The following is a 22,448-nucleotide window of genomic DNA, read 5'->3' as shown; positions in this document are numbered from 1 at the left end:
CTGTGAAAGTGGCAGTGTGGGTACACAAAGCAAGCTGTACGCTCTCACAGCCCAACTGTGCACTGCAATTTCAACCCAAATGTCATAACACAAGTCTTGAGTAAGGAAAGGAAGATTTGGGTGTTAATTACTACTTTAACCTGTGGAAGAGCTGAAAGTATTTGAGGAGAGGGTGGTAGGTGGGTGAGAGGTTTGTTGCAGACATTTATGGTGAAGCAACTTCTTTAATATTACAGAAAATATTATTGTATCATGGACATTCTGCTTTGCTTCTGTGCAATAGCAAAGCCCTTGATAGACTGCTTTGCCTTGTGCTATAACCAGCTGCATGTGTTAAAACTGAGTTGAGAAGACAAATGTGTTTCAAGGAACCGAGTGCTGAGGGTAGTTGTTTTTTCACAGTTGTGAAAGGCTTGTTGGTGGGCCGAAAGCTAAAGTGCTCCCAAATTTTGTACAGCTAGCCTATTGGCAGAGGATCGAAACAAATGTCAAAGGAAAACTGGCTGTTGCTGGTCATCACAGCTGGATCTGGGTGCTTTGTGGCCAGGGCTCGGTTCTGCTGCTGCTCTTTGAGGAGCAACGTTTGTGCTCTGCGACACCATCTCTTTTTGCCAGCTCTTCCCTCACTGGTAGTAAGCACAGAAGTGCTGAGAGGGAAATGAACAAGACTGCTTCCTCTAGTTTACCCGTAATCATTTTAAGTGACTTCTTAATCTTTCTACGATGAAAAGAATATTTCAAATGCTGAACATCCAGATCACTTAATACATGTACTGTGAAAATCACTCTGAGCTGAGCTGGAGCTCCCTCCACAAGGTTCAGTGCAGCATTTAAAAACTGTACTCCTTTCTCTGTTGGTTTGTGCTCATATAAAATGACAGAATAATAGAAAATCCATGGTGAAATCAGGGGAAATACAGTAGTACAGCAATGCTTTTCTTGACATGTGCAATAATAGCCCTTTTGGCTCATGTCTTAAGTAGATTGATTTCTGTATCCTTGTTAGTTTTGATTGTACGGTTTAATGTTGCTGTAAGTAATACACCAGAGAATTGGATAAATGCTTATTTTAGCTGTCTGCTTTATTCTGATGAGTTCTCAAAACTTTCCGCATCGCAATAACAATATCCCATTTATGCTAAATATCAATAGATAGCCTTTTTATAGTGATTGCTTCACACTGAAGAATGATCAAATGATACTTTAAAAGAAAAAAAAACCTGTCAGGAAATGGAAAAAAGGAAAGAATGCACACCTACATTCACAATATACCGATCACTGAGAAAAGCAAGAAAATGATCTTTGTTGTATCCAGGTCAACCTTGTGTGTTTTACTTTAAACAAGGCTAATTACCAATGAAAAAAATTGTTTCTTGCTGTTGGGATAATTATAAATGTGGGTCATTGTGAGCAGGGTTTGTTATGGTGAAGTTTAATTAAACTTTACTTTTGCTTGACTGTTTGGCTGAGGCAAACAAGAGCTCTGTTCTTTCAGAGAGAAAACAGAAATAAAGCTAGTGACTTCCTTCATTTCAGTGCCCACACAGAGGTCTTGTTCCAACACACCAGTCCTCAGAAGAAGAGAGTTGCTTCTTAATTTTAAATAAGCAGATTATGATTTAAGGCTGTGGATTGTTAGACCAGTCTAGAGAAGGCATTATTCATATAACCTTTAAATCATAGCAATTAGGACAAATATTGCTGATTTACAGTGTGCTTTTTGACTAATCTATTTCACTTGTGCTCTTGAATCATTCTCTAGCCAGTTTCTTTCCTGCTAGGGTATCCATCATTGATATATGTATGTATACGTTTTCCATTTGATATGATACAGCATTCGGCTCCTGAAGAATTGCCTGAATATAGTTTATAATTGAAGCTCAAAATCTCAGTATTGTCAGTTGCTCATGGCTCCTGGTCTGGTACAAACAGTAACAGTTCTGTTACGCTTATCTGAACCTCTGATAAAAATACTGACTTTGAAATATATGAAGCATCTGAGAGAGAACTAATTTGCATTACCTGAAATATGTAAAAGTCTTATCTGTAATCCTTGATGTATTGGGGACTTCCACAGGTGGTTGCTGGGGTACAAAGGACAAGTTTAGTTATGATCAGGTGTTTCAGACTTCATTGCATCTTAGCATCCCTAACCAGTGAATCATAGCAGGTATGGCATATAAGCATCTCAGAGGAGAAAAAAATTACCAGCATTTCAAAAGTGAAAGTTGGTGTGGCATACTCAGGAGAAGATTTCTCTCAACAACAGTAAAATGTACCTATCCATGAAACTTTTAAGATAAGCTCTACAGCAGACAACCTCCCCTGAAAGCACACAAATTATTCATTCTAGGTGCAGAGGGGAAAATTGGTCTAAACCTCTAAGACTTTAATTTGGAAGTAGATTTTCCTAGCTGTATAGTGGGAAAACCAGTTTGTTTATCAGAGTACAATGAAAACAATGTCTAATACTTAGGCTAAGGGAATATCAGAAGTAATAGGGCCTTCAGATGGTGGGCCTTGCGGGGTGTGACTGGGAGGGTTTTCAGTGTTGGTGAATCCAGGCCCTAGCAGCTTGCTTCTTTCTGGAGACAGAAAATACTGCTCATGGATGATTAATTTCCTTTCCCGAGAAAAAGACAGAAAAGCAACTGCTCAAGAGCAAGACACAAGTAAAGCCTGTCAACTCTACCAAATCTTCCTCGCCATTTAAAAATGCTGTGCCTGTGGGTTCAAATCTTCTTTCTAGAACCAAGGAAAGTCTGGGTATACAAAAGCGTGTTATAACAGTTCATTTTCAGACAGTATCTGCTGAGCTATCTCCCTGTTCTCATCCTTGAAACAGGTAGACCTGTGCTGGTTTAGGAGAGAGCGCTTAGTGCCAAGGACAGGGTAGATCTGTGGAACTGCCCGTGATGCTGCCTGATTTTAGATATTTGATTTTCTAGACATTTAAATTAAATGCAGACATTTGGAAATTGCAAGTAGATGCATATAAAATGTGAACCTACCCTCCCCTAAGAGCAGATTTGTGTTCAACTGTACTACATTCTGGCCATGTGAAGTCTTCATTATACGCTGGCTACTTTGACCTTTCCTTGAGAGCAGCCAGCCTCTGAAATTGCAGGAGAAAATGGAAAGGTTTTGAAAGACTTGCCTCCTAAGCACAAGTACTGCAGAATATTTAGTACTTAAAAGTTTAAAACTTTAACTTTTCAGACTATAATTTCTTAATTGCATAGAGACCTAGCATAGTCCTGGTACAGCAAACTCGAATAACATACGATTGCCTTAACTTTTGTTCTGCTACACAACAGTTTATGTTTCCCTGCTGGGTGTTAATTATTTTTTCCTCAGATTTCAGAAGACACTTTGGCAGTCTGATGGGACAGGGCCAAAAATTTCAGTCTCAAGCTGGGAGGTCTATACAAAGGATTGAATTCTGAACCGTAAATTTAAAATTAATTTCATGTAAAAAGACAAATATATTGTGAGTGAACTTCTACTGTAGTCTTTCAAGCAATGATGCCTCTAATTTCAGAAAGTAAATCAGTCTTGGCTGCTGCTAACTGTATGCTTTGTTCATGCTTTGTGACATTCTAACACAGGCTGCTGTTGAACTAATTATTGCCCAGAAAAAGGAAGGAAATATGATGTGGAAGACGCAGATCTTGATCCACAGTTCCTCTTGAACTCAATGGGAGTCTTTCTATTGATTCTCATGAAATTTTGGATCAGGTCTATGAAACACAACACAAGTTCAGCTCTCTGGGAAAAAAAATACAAACTATGGCTATTAGAACAATAAAAGCAAACTTCATACTTGCACTGTTATTCAGTGTCATGATTAAAAAACAAAATCTTATTTCCATTCAGTCATATACAACCTGACTTTGATTTCTTTTGTTGTTGTTGATTTTGTCTTGATGCTTAGGTTTTCCCTGTTTAAGAAAAAATAAATAATTCTTTCTGGAAGCTTATATTAAGACACTTATATCTTTATTTAAATATAATAATGTAAAGTTGTGTTGGTTTGGTCTCTTTTATGATATTTTTTTCCTTCTTTTCTTGAAGAATTTCTATTATTAGATTCAATTCCTCAGTTTGTGGTTTTAGTTCATTTGCATTTTGGTAAGTTTTTAGCCAAAACATTTCTAGGAAACTCACTAATGTTCACACACTTTTTTTTTTCTTTTACATACAGGTACTATTGGATACAATCAAAGAAACAGGATAGATACTCTTATGTATCTCCTAGCCTATCCGCAAAAGCCAATGGTGAAAACAAAAACAATTGAACTGATAGATTTTGAAAAACTGCCTGCTGGACAGAATGCCACAGTTGCTGTGATGAGCTACAGTGGTTACGATATCGAAGACGCTCTTGTCTTAAACAAAGCCTCTTTGGACAGAGGTAATACATGTTTTAATAAACTTCTTGTTTCATGACGTTATCCTATCATAACTTCTATTGCAGTTATGAACAGTACATCTCCAATTAAGAAATCGAATTCCAAAACCGGTTTGAATGGTTTTGTTTTGTTTTCTGCATGAATAGTAATTGTAGTTCCATGCTGGCAATAGTGTGGTGAAGCTGCCAACATGTGAATAAACTTCTGAGTATGGATATTATAAGAAAAAATGGCTAACTTTTGACTTCAAATAAAAAAGCATAAATAGTCCCTTTTCGAAAATACTTAATTTACATAAAATGTAAGATATGTAGATAATCTGTTCTGCTGGGCTTGCTTTTTAGATGGTTACCTGAACCTTTGTTCATTACAAACAGAAGGGTCTCATTATTTTCACCAGTAACAAAAGCAATAGATGAAATTAGACTTCTGAATGTGTTTGGGAGAGGAATGGAAGGCGTGGCGGTTTGTGTCACTATGAACTTGATGCTCTGATGGAGCAATAGCAGTATTGCCTAGTTTCTGAGGGAGAATAATAGTATTGTCTAAAACCAAATAATTTGCTGTTTATTCAGAGATAAACTAATGATCTGCTTCCTTAAAAAAATTTAAAAATCTATGCAGTGCAGCATATTTTAAGTAAAAGTACATAAGCACCAAATGGAAGGTAACTAAGTGAAACCTGTGTTTGTGCTCGTCTGGCCTGTCTCTCCACAGTTCTTCAGCACTTTATGTTAATGTTGCTGGGGTTGGAGGAGAGTTGCCTGAAAACTTAGTCTCTCCTCTCTCTCTTTTTTAAATAAATGCCCTTGAAAGAAGACATAGTGCAGTGTGATCAAATTGGTTTTAGTTTCGGGTGGCCAAAATCAGATTCCTCCATGACTTTATTCCTCCACTCCCTTCCTCCTAGTTGCTAGGCAGCAATAACAGTATTCCTAGACATGTATCTTTGGCATTAATGTCTGCCGCATTTAATTTATGCCTCCTTTTCTAAAACAACAACAGGCATGATTTAAAGCTGAATGTTTTCTTTTCTGGTAGACTGGTAACATTTACAGGGAGAGCTGTGGTGGTGCTTGTCAGAAGTTACTTGACATAATCTAAAGATACAGATGACTGTATGTGGCCGCAGCCGTCTTTCAAATAAGTAAAATAACATAGGATTATTAGAAAGCCTTGCTCTTGGCTGTCTGTAATTCTAAATGTGATGAAAGTGTTTAGTATTGTGGCTGTTTGCTGTATTTGGTGAGAAATTCCAGAGATGCTACTTTTCTCATCTAAAACCCAGAACAAACCTATTGTATAACAATATATATAATTCATAATTCTTGCAGCTGGGAAAAAAGTGAGTAATGAGGTGATTATGTGAAATAATTGGTACTTTCCTGGTAGGCTAGCTTGTGTCAGCCACAAACAAAACTAAAAGTTCCAGTTTCCTAGAACTCCTGAAAGGAAGAGGTGCTATTCTCATCCTGTTACAGTCTCTTCTCCTATATTATGTCTCCCTGTGGATCACCAAAGATAAGAGAAGTGATGCGTGCATGTATGTGCAGAGGTATAGAAAGGGATTAGCATAACTTCAGAATTGGACCATAGTTCAATGTCTAAAAAAAATAACATGCATGCTATGATTTTTAAATTGTGACCTACTAGGTATCCATGTACAATGTTAGGCATATCAAGACAATGAATAATCTAACTAATCAAAAAATATTCTGTATTCTATAGCTCAGCAGGTGGTTCAGCATTCTTGTTTTATTCTGATAAAGTGTTATAAAGGATTTTTGAACTCCTGGGTAGATGAGTTTGTGTTACATTTTAGGTTTTGGAAGGTGTCTTGTGTATAAGAATGCCAAGTGTACACTGAAGCGTTACACAAACCAGACATTTGATAAAGTTATGGGTCCGATGCTGGATGCAGCTACCCGTAAACCAATCTGGCGCCATGAAATTTTAGATGCTGATGGTATCTGCTCTCCAGGTATGTCAAACTACATGTTCAGTCATGGCATGTGCATAATCTGAGGTGGAAATTAATATTCTGTTAATACTTGTTTTATACTAAGTGTAATTTTTTTTTCTTGAAGGTGACAGTATTGGAATGGAAAATTAAAAAATGTTAGTTTCTGAAAGCAGCATGGTACCAGTCATTGGGGGGGGAGGGGGGGGGGTGTGAATGAGAAAATGGAATTTCATATTTGAGTGGAAGAGTGAGTCTTTAACAGTGTGAATCTATTGAAACATTAGAATTTGTGTTCTTCTTATATCTCCAAACTGGCAAACTTTTAATACTGTAATTTTTTTACTGTTTCTCTCTCATATGTTCTGTCGTTGTTTTTTAAGGATAGATTCCTTATTATTTTGATTTCATACATCAAAACCTCCTAGCATGCTGTCAGTTAATGCAATTGTTTGAGGAAGTAAAACCTTGTGTCTTAAACGCTTTAGAAATATGTTTGGAGAGAGATAAGAAGATGAATACAACTACATTTAGTTATGAGAATAGGTGTATAACTTTCCAATGGAAATAAATTTGAGAAAGAATCTTCCCATACTGTCATCCTTCAATTAGGAAACAACTTAATAGATCTGCTGAGATCTAATAAGAAAGGTGCTGTAAAAGGCACTAAACTTAATTCCATTATAGCAACACAATTGGGTCACTTTTGCTGTTTAGCACATCACAATGGAGCTTTCAAAGTTAATTTAAAAAAAAAAGGCAAGAATCTTCTGAAGTACTAGGATAGATAGGACTGGGGTGGACTCCAGACTCAGGTTGTTCTCAGCATGTAGGTAAAAACCTCTTTGAAATAGTTCATTTGGACAGAAAAAGAGACATAAGCTGAAGTTTAGTGTAGTTTTGTGGAGGAGGTGGGAGGTACTTGATGTGCATTAGTATCATTGGGCGTGCTGCTTATCTGGTTTGCTATGTGAAGGGCAGGATAAGGGAACGAAGGGGAAAATAGCAGATGTACGAGACCAGAAGCAATAGGAAAAAGTAATTGCAAGGAGGGGCTGAAAGTAGTCTTGCACAACTCATTGTGGAAATGATGTGATGTCCCAAATTTAAGTGTGACTTTCTAAAATTTGTCAGTTACAGTGTTGCTTGTTAATTTTTTCCTTACTTATGGCAGATCACTTCAGATGCTTTTGTGTATTCTTTAGACCCAGGGTATGTTGAATAGCTATTCACATAGCGCGCCCAGCATGCAAGCTATTCTGGTTTGATTTACAAAAAAAAGCTAGTTTAATGATTCCCTTACCATGCAATATTTAATAAAATAACGTGGCCTACTTCCTGGACGTGTTCCAGTTTGTCTTCCAGCTTACCTTTTTTTAAAGCTTAAAAAGTATTTCTAACATAGGTAGCCAGATACGTTTTCATGGTGCTTTGTTTCTTGTTCTTTGAAGGTGAAAAAGTAGAGAATAAGCAAGTCCTTGTGAACAAATCTATGCCAACTGTGACCCAGACGTCTCTGGAAGGAAGCAGTGTGCCTCAGCAGCCACAGTACAAAGATGTGCCCGTAACGTATGTTGCATCATAACTATACTTGGGGAATGTACTTGGAGGAAAGGTATCTGAGCAAATATTCAATTCTAGAAAAGTCAAAGAAATAAACTTCCCTCTGCAAATTAGACCTAGTTCTCTAGGTCTTGCTTTTTCACAGGATTTTTCAGAGCCTACGGTATTTTCAGAAGTACCTAGTTACTAATCACTAATAAGTTAAATTCTGACACCTGAAAGGCTAGAGCTGCAAAGAGAGGGAGGAACCCTCCTGAAGATGTATCTATAGACAGGAATCACCAAGCAGGTTCCCAGGAGAAACAGAGGAGAGAGCTAAGACAGTGGTAGAGGGGAGAGTTGTCACTCCTGGATGAAGTGATGGAGAAACAGGAGAAAAGCAGGATGAGTGGAAGGACAGAGAACATACGTGTAGTTAGTGAGGGGGCACATCTCCATGCTGGCTCCCACAGAAAATGGCCAATGTTGACTGTTGCTCAGCCTTCACTTCACCAGGCAGGAGGCCAGGAGATGGAGGCTTTCCTATCTCAGAGGCTGACAGTCAGCTCATTCTGGCCACTCCAATTAGATGTCATTTACCAAGGTACCAGTGAATGGGAAAGGACAGTCAATAAGAGTTTTTCCCATCCTTAAAGAACAGGAGAGGTCTTCCGAGCTGTGAGATGAAAATTTTGCATTAAATGTAAAAATAAATAAACAGTGAAGGATTTTTCACTGTTTTATCAGGAATAGCCTTGATGGTTTGGTAAGTTAGCAGAGAGCAAGGCAAGCAATTGGTGCCCAGATCAGAAAGGCAGGATTAGCTTTGCCACACTCCTGTGCATTTCATAACCAACAGAAAGCTCTAGGTTTACTCCTATGAGATATTAATAAAGAAATGAAGCAACAGTGTAATTATCAAGAGGAAAGAAGAAATCCTGCCAGGTAATGACATGGATCTGAGTTTAGGTGTCATAGTTTGACCATCTCAGCTACCTGAACAATGAGACAAAATAATCTAAATAAGTTATTAAAATCTGCTCTACTCTCATTCTGCAATATATAGAAAAAAACACCTAATACCAGAATAATTTCCTTTTTCTTCCTGCTCTGTCATGCCTACCTTTTTTTCTTTTTTTTTTTTTCCCCTCTCCTTCCAAAATCTCTGCGTCTCAGACTCTAGAGTTCATCTTTTTCTGTACCTTATACTATGTTCTGCCCTTGGTTCATTTCCACACCTGCACCTGATGCATAGTTTCATTCAGGATATTATGCCTTAATTTTGTTGTTAAATTCTCTAACTCTCTGTTTGGCTTTTGTTTGTTTAACTGAAGATCCAGAAATTTGCAGTACACTAGGAAGCTTTTTTGTGTCAAGAGCAGCCCAGGTGACAAAAAAATACACCTTGTTCTTTACAAGTTCAGCTTAACTCTCCCTTTGCTTCTGTTGTATCTCTTAAGCCTTTTCTTTTCTGGAAACATACCGTATTCTGGAACTTTACATTATCTTTACATAATCTTTACTCCATTGGCCTCCCATATATAAGTTCCGTGAAGACTACAGTTTAGCCAGAAGCTTTCCAATACACAGATACTTGTTTGTAACTTATGTTAGGTTCATAGATGTAAACCTCATGTTTTGTCTTCTTGTACTAGCTACAAAGGTGCAACTGATTCTTATATTGAAAAAGTAATGATTTCATCAAATGCAGAGGACGCTTTCTTGATCAAAATGTTGCTGAGGCAAACTAGACGCCCAGAAATTGGAGATAAATTTAGCAGTCGTCATGGGCAGAAAGGTAAGCTACACATTTAATAAAAATAAATACATTTTGGGTTATCCCTACTATATGTACATAATATCATCATGCATGTTTCCATTGATTGGTTCAGATCTTTTACGAATGCAGCAGTAGAAGACCATGTCCCTTTTTTTGGTTAAGTTCGCCTCATTTAGCGATGATGTTTCTGGGACTGAGGAGAGGAACTGGCAAACACAACTCTGTGTTGACTTATGAATCTGGAAAGTACAGTAACCACCCATTTTAACCAAGGACAGGTTTTTGAGTTTTGTTTGTTTGTTTTCCTAGTGTGGATTTGGTTTTAGGTGATCGGTTCATCAATGGGTTATCAAGAGAGAGATTGGAGGAAAGAGTAAAAGGGCATCTTCTGAATGGACAGAAAAAAACAAATGGACTAGGATGTCTGCAAGTCATCTGTGCAGACATTGCTCTAAAGATGACACTGCCAATAGATAGCTTAGAACCATGGTGTAAAAGGTAAGCAAATCAGGAATGCAACTAGGAGTGCACCAGCAGAGACTGGAAAGAAGGGGGAAATGTTTTCAAAAATACACCTGGGACATGATCTGGGGCACCTTTGGATCTTCAAACAGAGAGTTGAAAATGGGTACCTACTAGGAAGCCGCTCGGTGGCATGTAGCTCTCCAGTGTTAATGTTTTAAGATGAAAATCAGGAGCCTGTTTCCATATCTGTTGAAAAAAGCAATGGACCCCCTTTGACCTTAATGGCAAAAAGTGACTCAGAACATCTTCTCTGAATCTCAAAGGGCTGGGAGTTGTGGGAGCAGTATTAAGAAAGAAGTGATTGAAAAGAGTTCGACTGTAACTGACTTAAAAGCATGTTTTGATCCCATTGGTCCCAATGTGGGACAGGTTTTGGCGTGTTTCCATCTGTCTGTATGCTTGGAAAATCTAGATTTTTAGTACTTTCAGCATGACCTTCTACCTTACTGTGTGTGCTGTGCTAAACCTATTTACCCAAATGTTGTAATCTTACATTTTTAGGTCTTATTTTCGTTTGAGAACCTTGCTCGGTCTCTTGTGTTGGGGAAGCAAGGAAGTTGATATTATCGAATCCTTTCCATTGCAGCACATACACTTCTTTCCTGTTACTGGGCAAATGTGATACTGTCGTAATAACTACTGGGGGGAAAAAAATCCTTGCTTCCTTGCTTTGATTTGTGAGAAGCTGGAACCAGAGCATCAAGTATAAAGCACACCAGCCTCTTAGATCTGGTAATGCAAGTATCCGCTAGTTCTGTGTAGAGGGCAGAGGGAGTGAACTGAGGAAATAACAGAGGACACTGTTTAGATTTGAAACATTAATGCTGAAAACTAGTTGTAGTCAATGAACTTTGCCGTAACACATCAAATTACGATACTAGCTAAGGGGCGTTATCTTGTAAACAAACTGGCCTTTCATGAGCAATGTTTGTTAGAAGACACATGGAAGAGAGAGTGGGTTTTGTTAGGAGGAGCTCCCTGAAAGCATCCCTTTCAGCAGTTTGTGACACCGTCCCACTCTACTCCCAGCATCACGTTGGGTTTGACCTTGTTGTGCTGATTCACATCCTGTATTTGTAGTAGAACCAAAGAACTCTGTAGGCAAATATGCCTTGGAGTCAGTCAGCGAAGAGCTGGTACTTGCTCAACATCCATATGTAGATCTGAGCCCGTGAAAAGAGAAGAAACTGCAACAAATGCCACCAGTACACAGGCAGTATCCAGCTCTAGAGCTCTCTTAAATGAAGCTTGAACAGAATCACCTCCAGCATATTCAGTGCCTGCATGGTTGGAAGAGGTATGAAGAGCAGTTGCTTACAGATGGACCCCACGCACAAGTAAGAAGTTGTTTTTTAATGCTCCATGCCACCATGTACTTCTTTACTCACATGTGTAGCCTGAAGTCAAACTTGAGGTCATTTGTGACTTTCTGGGGCTATGAAGTACATAAGCATCAGTGGCAATGAGGTGGTCAGGTGTAACTGAAGTGAAAGACTGCATCCCTATCATGCGATGGGATTAGCCATCAGTAATTAGCCACAGCAATCCTCATGTCTGTGATCTCAAGGTTTGGTGATCGGGACATCTACCTAGAGCAAACCTATCAATCAAAAGAGGTGAAATGGGTACAAAAGGCAATAGTTGATCATAATGTGAGCTGTTACCAGATGTTGCTTCAAGTTCTTTGTGTGTGTTTTCTATGGAGTACAGTCAATGCAGGCTTTCTCAGTACATCCAGTTCTCTCCAAGATCACCCTTATTTCCACAGTATCTTTCTTTCTATCGACCCATAAAATTGGTTCTTGAAACTCTGTATTCTGAAGAATTCCTTCCATTGTTTCTGCTGTCATTAAGAAATAGAAACTTTTCTGATAAGCATTGAAACATTTTTCCTGATTGTATTTTGTAGGTGGCTTTTGATCTAAGAATAGGAAGTAATTCTTGCTGAGTCCCCAAGTGATTTGGAAACCAGTATATATTGAAGGCTTAAAAAAAGTAAAGAATCAGCAGTACATTCTTGACTTTCCTTTTAAAATCCAATCTAGTTGTTACCTTACAGCCATATAGGACAGTTTCAGTGAGATGGAAGATCATTAGCTTCAGAGGCAAACAGAAAGGGTTGAACATAGTTCAACTGCTCCATTCCTTCCTTCTCTCCAGGAAGATTCTCCTTCAGGAAGATTTTGTGTAGAGTCTCTTTCAAATAATTTTTCAATCATCTCATACACAATGAAGATGTGCAGTACTTTTAGGCCTATGACCAGTTTTAGAGCAAAGCCCATTTCTTCATATATTTTAAGTTTCGTCTGATTAGTCCTTTCTCCTTATAAGTGGCATGTGGCATTTTAGCTGCGAGGTATTATATAACACTATGATCACTACTGTGCAGGACAAGTTTTCTTACTAGAAATAAAAAAAAATAGCTTACAAATCATATTAAAGAAGCTGCTCAGTTAATCATGATAAATATTTATGGCATTTGCATGAAAAATTTAAGCAGGTGAGATTTTTCTCCTAGTTTGGGCTATTGATGTGCACCTGTTGAAATAGTTAGTTGAACAGGATTTAAATGAAACTGATTTTCTTACCTTTCCAAAAATCAGGAAAAAGAGTGCTCCACAAATCCAGAACCATCAGAGGAGAAAAGGTAGAAGTGGAAGAATGGCAAAAGGAAGCAGAATTCTGTAAGGCTGGCTGCAATATGGCTTTAGGGAGCAGAGCCTTCCATACCACTAAATGCACATAAGGCATCTCACGGTCTAGAGCAAGCTTTTTTTAAAGATCTTGAAGAACAGACAGCTCATGAGTACTTTTGCTGTTAATCAAACCCTGATATTCATGGTCAAATGCGGAAACCACTAATATGCGCTGTATTGGAATCTGGTGGTATTTTCTTTAATATCCCAAAAGCCATAGAAAGTTTTTTTCCAAATTAAAGTATCTGTGGAAATTCCTTGGTAATGAAAAACAACGTCCTAAATGCTGTAGGGAACTTTGATGGTGCCCATAATTATGCCTAGCATTGCATCAGGTTAGAATGACTGACCCCCCATATATCTGTGCTTTGGACCTATAACAATAATAAGCCAAAACCATCAATTATTCAGAATAGCAAATGGCCCTTTCAGCTTGGTTTTGGAGATACGAGTGGGAACATTGCAACAGTTGTGTTACAGAGTTCGCAGGCATGTGGTTGTTCGCTGTCCAGTACATCAATCTGTAGTAATCTCTTCTGATCAGGGGAGCGATCGTATTCTAAATTATTACATTCTACTAGGATACAAATCCTTCCTAGTAGTAGACCTCTTAGTTCACTGGCTTGTAGTATATTATGGGAAAAGATGTTTGAATAAATGGGAGAAAAGAGAAATGTGCTTAGTGGAGAAGATACATGTGTTAGATACCAAGAAAAAAAATACTGACAAGAACAGTGGAGTTTACTGTTTTACAGTGTCAGTATACAGTGAAGAACCAGATACTGATGTTAATCTTAGATTACAGGCAATGATAGAACTGGAGAAAAGGCATGAAATGGAAAGGGAAACTCTCCTTTGCTAGCTCTTGAAAAATACAGCTAGTAACATCCTTCTCTGATGTCAGATCGGGAAGGATCAGTCATAACAGAGGAATATAGGGAACTTTGAAACAGAAATCGTAATACTAACAGTATAACATTTTTCATTGAGAGAATTTTTAATTAGCCCTGAATTTGTTCTCTTATCTTTGTCTGAATGCAGGCAATTACCACTTCAAGTTTAATTTGTGAATGTTAGCTTTAAGACCATCATAGGGCCATTTAAACCTGTGATGAGCTTAAACTAACAAGTACCTTGATTCAGTGAGAAGGAGGGAAAGCATGTTTGTCAATCTCTTCTGCAAATTAGTATTATTTTCCAGAAGGTATGCATGAAGATGAGATTTGATTTCATGGTATTGTAGTAGGAGATTTAAAATAATTAAATGTGTGCGAAATAAGAGATTGCACAAACCACACTTCTCATTTTTTTTCATGGGCCTTTTCCTATATTCCAAATTGATTTGTATTCCAAAGCTATACTTTGTCACTGGGGCAGAAAGAAGCAGAGTGACAGATTTGGAAAGTGCCTGGGATACGACAGATTAGATCTTGCAAACCAGCTTTAGCTTTTGTTACAGAAGAGCCTTTTGTTAAAAATGTAGATAGATTTTGCAAACCTCTATAATAATATAGATCTATGCTGCTGCCTCTGTATTTGCCACCTTCTTTGTATCCTCTCACATGTCAACACGGTATTGGCAAGGGTCACCACTTCTGGCCTGTCCACCACATGCTCTTTTCATTCAAGTCCATGTTTTAAGTACACTTCTTCCAAACTGCCTGTAAAAGCTAGCCTTTCCTTCAAGACCTGTCAACAAAGAAGTGTATGAGGAAGACAAAATCCCAAATGAGGCCATCGCATTGTGTTGGGAAATGCACCAGCAAATATTTTGCTTTGTCTCGATATTCATCTTCAAACTGGACGTTGCAGTAAGATCTTTGGGAGTAGGACTGTCACTTTAGTCTGTAAGCCCTTAAGCCTCTAATGTCTCACAAAAAAACGTATACCTACCAGGGAGGCGTATTCTTGAGCTGTAGGACTTTGTTTTAACTATATTACATTGTATTTTTTTCCAGAAGGACAAAGAAACTTTTTTTGTTAATTATTTTGTTTTTTAATCTTGCACTCTTCAAGCAAAGTCACTTTTCAAAGCACAGAAGGCTAAAGGATTGTTAAGCTAAAGAAGCTTCATCAGAGTTCCATATAAACTAAATTATTATATTTCCAGATTTCCTCTTGCTTTGCTACAAGTCACAATGAGGAAAAAGTTGGGCTCCTTTGATGTGAAAAAAAGCAATATATCACTTCTCTGAAAGAACATTTCTCAGTCTCTCATGTGAAAAAGGATTAACACCTCCAACAAAGGTCCTGTAGATCACAGAACTAAGCAGCAATACCGAACAGTATTTCTGAGGAGTGGAAAAACTGTATTTAAGCAAGAGATTGTTTGAACTGGCAAACAGAAGCTTTTTAATAGCTGAAGATCTAAGATAAAGGATTAAACCTTTCTGAAGTATCTGCACTTAAACAACTCTAAAGACAAGGAAGCGAGTTTAAATTCATGAAAGATGGTCTTTGTTTTCCTAAATGAACCATGTTCTTTAGTGTCAAAACAAAATCCATTCACAGCATTGTCAACTACATAAACTTCATGACAATACCGCTTATCTACCAAAGTCTGACTTCGCGTACTTTTAAAAATTTTTACTAGTTTGAGCATCTGTCTTCTGCTTGCCTAACTTCATAGTTGAGAACAACTTGCCTTTCTCCTTTTCATGGGCACTTGTACAGTACATATAAGCAGAACATGTAAAGTAAGATGTTTTAAATAGCTACTTGGGTCATATTCCCCTGTGTTACAAGTCAGACTTAGTACTTTATCTCTAATAAAACATCGGTGGGTTTGTAGGAATTAAGTGGTTGAAGTGGCATTAAAAAGAATTTGCTGTTATCGACTGCAGGAATGTGGGATGATTAGTAGTTATTGGGCATCAGGAAAAGTAGGAATTTCTTACCTTATTTTTATCTTCACAAGTTGAATATGAGAAAATGACATGCCAGAATGCCATTAAAACTTCTCATACTGTTTTTTCCTATTTATTTTTAACAAAACCACTGCTTAGCTTGCTGTCTTAAGAAGAAAATTACAGCATTTTTTATCTCAAGCAGCAAACAGGTAACCTTCTGACCTTTTCAGTAAATCCTCAAGTGAACCTCTGAAATTAGGGTGATTTAGCATTTTATGGCACAGAATAAAAATCTCTAATTCTGTTTCCAAATAGTGTATCCTGAACACACATTTTATTAAGCTCTTGACTCATTCAGCCATGTGTATTTTGTAAAGTTCCTATGGTTATTGTTTTACAATAGCTGCTTCCAGAAGCATTGTAAGGGTTTCAATTAATCAGCTCTTTGTGTGCTTCAGACTATGCAAATTTATCACATCAGACCATTCAGCAGCTCATGGGAAAGCAGTGTACAAACTGTATTGTCTTCTAGCACCTCCTCTCATTTAGAGTGATGTTTTTAATAAGAAAACTAATCAAGTTTACTTATGCATTATTTATCTGTTAATTTTAATTCTGTTCTTTACCTCTTATGTCAAATGGGATGTAGCAAGTGATATGATAGATCAGTGAATGATTCAATATTGAACAAAGCTTACGTGATGCAGCACTTTTTTTCTTCTGGACTTGTTTTATGCTTAGTTAGCCAACACAGTATGTAATTAGAGAGTTTTGAAGCAGATGTACATTTTTGTTTAATCTTAACTAATTTTTGCAATTCTCTTTGTCACTTATCCACAATATACAGTGCTGTGTTACAGCTACAACTCCTCTTAATTATGTGACGTAGTCTTATTTCTCAGGAGTATTTTCAAATTCTGGCAAATCTGGTAAATCTAAAATAGACGCCTTTCACTTAGTTTTAGCTCTTTCACCACCGCATCATTAGAATAAGTAAACAAGCACATTTAGTTATGCGCTTCTTTTTATCTTGCTGATAGAAACTGGTATTACTGCTGCTTCTATTCACTTAGTCTCCTTTGCTCTCTAATGTCCCTCCTGCTGGTAGTAATTAGTTTTCTGTATTAGGTTGTTTTGACTTATTTGATGATTTTTTTTTTTTCATTTGGCATGTGTGTGTATAGAAGGCATCTTACCGTAGCCGGTGAAAAACTTTCCCATACTGTTGTGTTTTGTCCCTGCCCCCTCCCTGCCACCCCCCTTTCCCCTCTCTGCTGAACTGCTGTTTTACAAGTCTGTGTACGTTCATGTTTGTCAGCAAACTATAAAAGCAACCGCATAAAAGTTATCAATTCTGGAAACCTGAATTTCTCCTGATTAGAAAAAGAAACTCTTAAAGGACAGAAGTACAGGGGTGAGGGGATCTGTATCCTCTGTCAGGGCCTTGTGGAGGTACATGGGTGTTGAGATGCTGGCGGGATTGATGCAGATAGCATGTGTAAGGATGGGGCCATCATGCATAGTCAGAGGGCTGTCATTTATTGGCTGGCATACAATAGCATTGGAAAATACTGCCTATGGCTGCTTTATACTTGCATGTTAAACCACTGTAGATATCTGATTTAACTTTATTCTAATTTAAACTGTTATCCTTGCAGTAAACTCCCATGCTTATTAATCCACTCTTTTTTTTTTTTGAGAAGGATATCTTAAAAGAATTTGTTAGGATTTTCATTAATTTTTCATGTAAGTTGGCATTATGAAATTGATATGCAAAGTTTTTTTTCTAGAATTCAATTTGGTTTTCAATTGAAAAGAAATGAGATGTAGCAAGCTGCTGGATACTTTCTTGCTCAAACATACAACCCTCTTGTTAGTCCACACATGGAAAAAAAAGTAATTGTTTTTTTGTTTTGTCTGGAAAAATAATTGCAGCCTTTTCTGGTGGTTAGTGTTTGATTCTAGTCCTAGTTGAGAACTCCAGAGTGTGTAGGTGAGAGCAGATTCAGACCCATCACAGTGTAGCATTTAGTCTGGAAATTGTATTGCTAAATTTCAGATGCAGCATATAAAAATTGTAAGGGGAAGAGAAATGAATGAAACCAAATGATTTTGTATGTCCGATGTGAATGCCGGGGAACAATTTCCATGTGATGTCTAAATCAATAACAGTTAGGAAATCTTAATAACCTGTAGTAAGAGCCACAGAGCAAAGTTACCTGCTAGTTTGACTATGTTCTATTTATGAATATTGGATGGGGAGTAGTTGAGCAGCTCAGTTGTGAGATGCAGGTTATACTTGGACAGGGCAACATTTGGAACTTGAGGCTGTCTGAAATCCAGCCTCTTCTCTTCTCCTTTACTGTTTTATTAACCAGTTGCAAGTGATAATTGCACTTATATGGATTAATTCACTTGATCACTTTTTTGCAGCTGCTAAGCAATGCAGAACTGCTAGGCTTGCCTTTTGCTGCCCTGCTGCAAACCCTGGCTCAGCAATCGGGGCTGAAAAAGAGTAGCAAATTCAGGAGCTTACAGTGCAAACGTTAGTCTCTGAAGAGCTTCTGAAGGCAAGTGACTGCAAAATGAAATCAAGTTTACATTTTTAAATGAATTGCAGTTACTTGCTTTTAGAAGTAGCATTGTATATAGGAAAGATGCCTTTCAGCTTTTTAAACAGTTTTTTATGAGAAAGAATGAACTTTTGTAAAACATAAGGGAGGAAGAAACTTCTCTCTGTCCTATTCTCTAAATACACATGGGCTTGCTATAGATCTGTTATAAACTCAGTGACTTCTTAAAGTACAGAAGCTTAGAATTGAGGTTTTATAGTTTTCTCTTTTTTTCTCTCTCCCCCCTCCTTGTGTAAAATAGAAACTTCATAAATGGCCTAGTGAGCTTCACATTGCTGGATTCTGTCTAAATATTTTGTTTTTAACTTCTAAGCTCATTATGCTGTCTTTGTGTTAACTTGTATTAAAATCTGTCAGCTATGACTGGTCTCATAACCACAGTCAGCGGACCAGAATAAGTTAATTATTTACTTGTGTCACTAGTGCTCTTCATCTAATGAAATGCACAGCTGTGTTAGATCTGCAGTTGGGTGTGTAGGTCCCATTGTTATACAAGTCAGCAGAGGGTAGAAGCCGCTATGATGGAGAGCCCTCAGTTCTTTCTGCTGTTCTGCCTTTCTGTGTCGATTTCATGGATCTTTTATCATTCACTTTCACACAAAACAAACAACACAGTGGCTGTCTGCTATGGGAACCAGCTTGGCATATAAAAGGTTTTCAGAGCCTAAAGTAATTTTAAGTTAGCTAAGATTTAATTTTTGGCTTACAGGTGCCGTGAAGTCCAGATGCAACTTAATGCTTTCTTAGAAGTAAATGTGAATAAGGCACAATGTACATGCCATAATACATATATAATTAATAAAGTACTTATGTATACAATTTTAGGATAAAAAAAGCTGTGCGCACAAGAGATAGTGGATTGGGGTTGGGTGGTTTGGTTTTTTTTCAGCAAATGATTGCTGCTTGGTGGGGAGGGGTAGAAGGATGTTATTGATTTATCATAATAGAACAAGGAAAATTAGTTTCAATAGGTTTTAAAACTAAATACAACAACACGCCCCCCCCCCCCTTGCCCCAGACGCTCCAATCTTTTTTTTCTTTTTTTTTTTTTGTTTTTCTTCCCTGTTCCCTTCCCCCATACTTACCATTCTCATTCTATTAACTACTGTCCCATACACCTATCCCTGTCTTGCTTGGACAGTGGAAGAGGAGCTCCCTCCTGAGCAGACGCCAATATCCCCCTGTGAACTGGCTGGTTGGGGGATGCCTTTTTAGGGATGTAACCAGCACCCTCAGTCTTCCAGGAGCCCCCTCCGCTCCAGGACTGTTCCCAAAGCGTTCTCTGGCAGTTGCAGCAGGCTGATCTCAAATAACTTGCAGATTTTTTCAGCTCTAAGGATTTCTGGAATAAATTGTCCAACTGAAACAGTAGCTTTGGTTCAAAGGAGTATGAGCTTAAGCAGCTGCATTTTAACACCTGAATTTGAATGTTAAATCTCTTGGTCATTTATAGCTGCAGTATTTTGATCTGCAGAATTCACTGTAGGAACAGTTGTGAGGGTTGGAAGGAAAATTTTGGGATGTATGATGGACTATTCTAAATGAGTTTTCATGTGTATTTAGTCGTTCTTAAACAGTTTTAGAGTTTGGGGGGTGTTGTTTGTTTTACGTCCAATACTGATGGAGACTGAAAAAAGCTTCCAAAACTTTTAAAGGTACAGTTTGCGTTCATGGACTGACAAAATATAAGCAGTCTGGGGAGCGGATTGTACATTGTAATTCATCGAAAGCAGTCTTTGCTCAGCAAATGAATGCTACCTGAAAGAATCTTTGGGGATTTTTATTTTCCCCCACTTATTTCCCCTCAGTCCCTGTCAAAGTCCTGACTTGATTTGTTTTTATTCACAGTATTTAGCAAAGATACGTATGATAAACAAATTTTAAATCAATTATCATTTTGTATAACCAAAGAGATATTCTAAGAGGCACGATTTCTTCATGGGTTTTTTGCAGCAAATTATAGCATCAGCTATAAAAACTAGATCTCCCTTGAGATGGTCCAGTCTAACTGGTCAGAAGTTTCAGGTTGCCTCTGAAAACTGTATCTAAAGCTTTCTTCCCTAATTTGCTAACTCACAAATCACTGGGAGCATTATGTAAGGGTATGCTAATTTTGCCAGTCCTGTCACAAGGGCTGTCTTCTAGCCTGCAGGTTGTGAGCACTGGTGGTGGTAATGAATCTGGGTAAAAATTGATCCATGAGAAAGAGAGGAGGAGGAAAACACTAAAGAAAATCTGGTGATGAGCGTCAGCCCTGCTGGTGGTTTGCTGTTTGTGAATTGAAATGTTTCTTTTCTGCAGGGGTGTGTGGACTGATTGTTCCTCAGGAAGACATGCCATTTTGCGATACAGGAATCTGTCCAGATATCATAATGAACCCTCATGGCTTCCCATCGCGTATGACGGTTAGTGGATATGTTACGATTAAAGAGACAGTGTCCCCTGATAAGGAAGGTGAAGTAGATTAGCCAGAAGAAACAGAACAAAAAGTTTGAAACACAGTTTCACTCAGAATATTCTCCAGTCATCATGCCACGCACTTGCTCTCGTATAAGTATTCAGCCTTCTGTTTTGCATGTTTTGAAACATCCTGCTGTAAAAGGAGTAGGGATGTGCGCTCTTTGTGCATCATTCTCATTTTGTTCTGTATCAAGCTAGTAGGAAAGCAACTGAATACCTCACTTGCACCCTTTCTGTTTGAAAATTTTTTGCTCTCCCTCTTCCTTCCCTATTGCTTATGCCCACTAAGCAGGTTGAGGCAGACTGTGAGGGAAACGGTGGAGAGGAGTTTCAGTAGTAGTTCTAGACCTATGTCACTTCTTAGGTTATGCATGCCTCCCTGGACCTAATGCAAGTCTTGCACCTGTGCTGCAGGGTCACACTAAATACCTCACAGCTTGGCCTTTATATGGGACCTCCGCCGATTACTTTGTACAACCTCTGATCTTTTTTTCTTTGTTAGCTTCTTCTCTTCTGTTCCCCCGGCTGCACTGTAGCGTGTCAATCTCTGAGGCTCTCTTCCAGAGCAGAAGGCCACACTGGATCCTGCTCATTTTCCAGACAACTGGAAAAAATGGAGCTGCCTTAAAGGTGTTCCCAGACCCTGCGCTGGGTCCAGTTTTCCCCCTTCACATAGGAGTACTCCCTGTTCTTGGGCTTCTTCCACTCCTCCCATTGCATCCAATAACCCAGGCTGCCATCTCCAACACTTTGCCTGGCTAACTTATGCTGTGACCAACCCAGCAATGTGCCCGTACTAGGGAGCAGGCTGGTAACTCTGCTTTTCTTTGCACAGGTAGGAAAGTTAATTGAACTCCTGGCTGGAAAGGCTGGCGTCCTCGATGGCAGATTTCACTATGGAACAGCTTTTGGAGGCAGTAAAGTTAAGGATGTGTGTGAAGATCTTATTCGCCATGGTTATAACTACCTAGGGAAGGACTATGTAACATCTGGTATCACTGGGTAAGAATCTGCTGTATAGATTTAGATGTTTCGGGGGAGTGGGGAAATCCTGTTGAGACACATCTGAAAAATCTTCTGATGTCTCAGAGCTCAGGAACTTTCTCTTATTTGCAAAGTGCTCTCTGAGATGGAGGGAAGGGGCTGAAGAATGGTGCATGTCTTTTTTTTTTCTTTTTTTCTTTTTTTCCTTTTTTCTTTTCTCTTTTTTCTCTTTTTTCTCTTTTTTCTCTTTTTTCTCTTTTTTCTCTTTTTTCTCTTTTTTCTCTTTTTTCTCTTTTTTCTCTTTTTTCTCTTTTTTCTCTTTTTTCTCTTTTTTCTCTTTTTTCTCTTTTTTCTCTTTTTTCTCTTTTTTCTCTTTTTTCTCTTTTTTCTCTTTTTTCTCTTTTTTCTCTTTTGTTCTTTCCTTTTTCTTTTTTTCTTAGAAGTATTTTGTGGTTCTGCATTTTAAGAATTACTGTTATTCACATGGTTGTAGTGTGAATGGGCCTTGTAGTACTTATCAAAATTTCTCAACATCTACTGCATGACAAAAAAGGTAAAATTAAGGTTTTCTTTCTGAGAGATTGTAAGAAATTTCAACTTTATGTTG

General features: G+C 38.1%; 1 protein-coding gene across 2 annotated transcripts in view; it reads left to right on the top strand.

Moving 5' to 3' along the window:
• POLR3B (RNA polymerase III subunit B) overlaps positions 1-22,448 on the top strand; it is an 87,980-nt gene that overhangs the window by 50,880 nt on the left and 14,652 nt on the right. For both annotated transcript variants that reach the window (XM_075754009.1, XM_075754019.1), the window contains exons 20-25: positions 4,205-4,414; positions 6,235-6,393; positions 7,824-7,941; positions 9,570-9,712; positions 20,699-20,802; positions 21,693-21,859. In XM_075754009.1, the coding sequence (XP_075610124.1) occupies positions 4,205-4,414; positions 6,235-6,393; positions 7,824-7,941; positions 9,570-9,712; positions 20,699-20,802; positions 21,693-21,859 (901 nt within the window). The remainder of the gene's footprint in view (positions 1-4,204; positions 4,415-6,234; positions 6,394-7,823; positions 7,942-9,569; positions 9,713-20,698; positions 20,803-21,692; positions 21,860-22,448) is intronic.

Source organism: Balearica regulorum, chromosome 1 (assembly GCF_011004875.1).
Source record: "Balearica regulorum gibbericeps isolate bBalReg1 chromosome 1, bBalReg1.pri, whole genome shotgun sequence".
In the NCBI taxonomy this organism is placed as follows: Eukaryota; Metazoa; Chordata; class Aves; order Gruiformes; family Gruidae; genus Balearica; species Balearica regulorum.
This window is presented reverse-complemented; position numbering and strand designations above follow the sequence as displayed.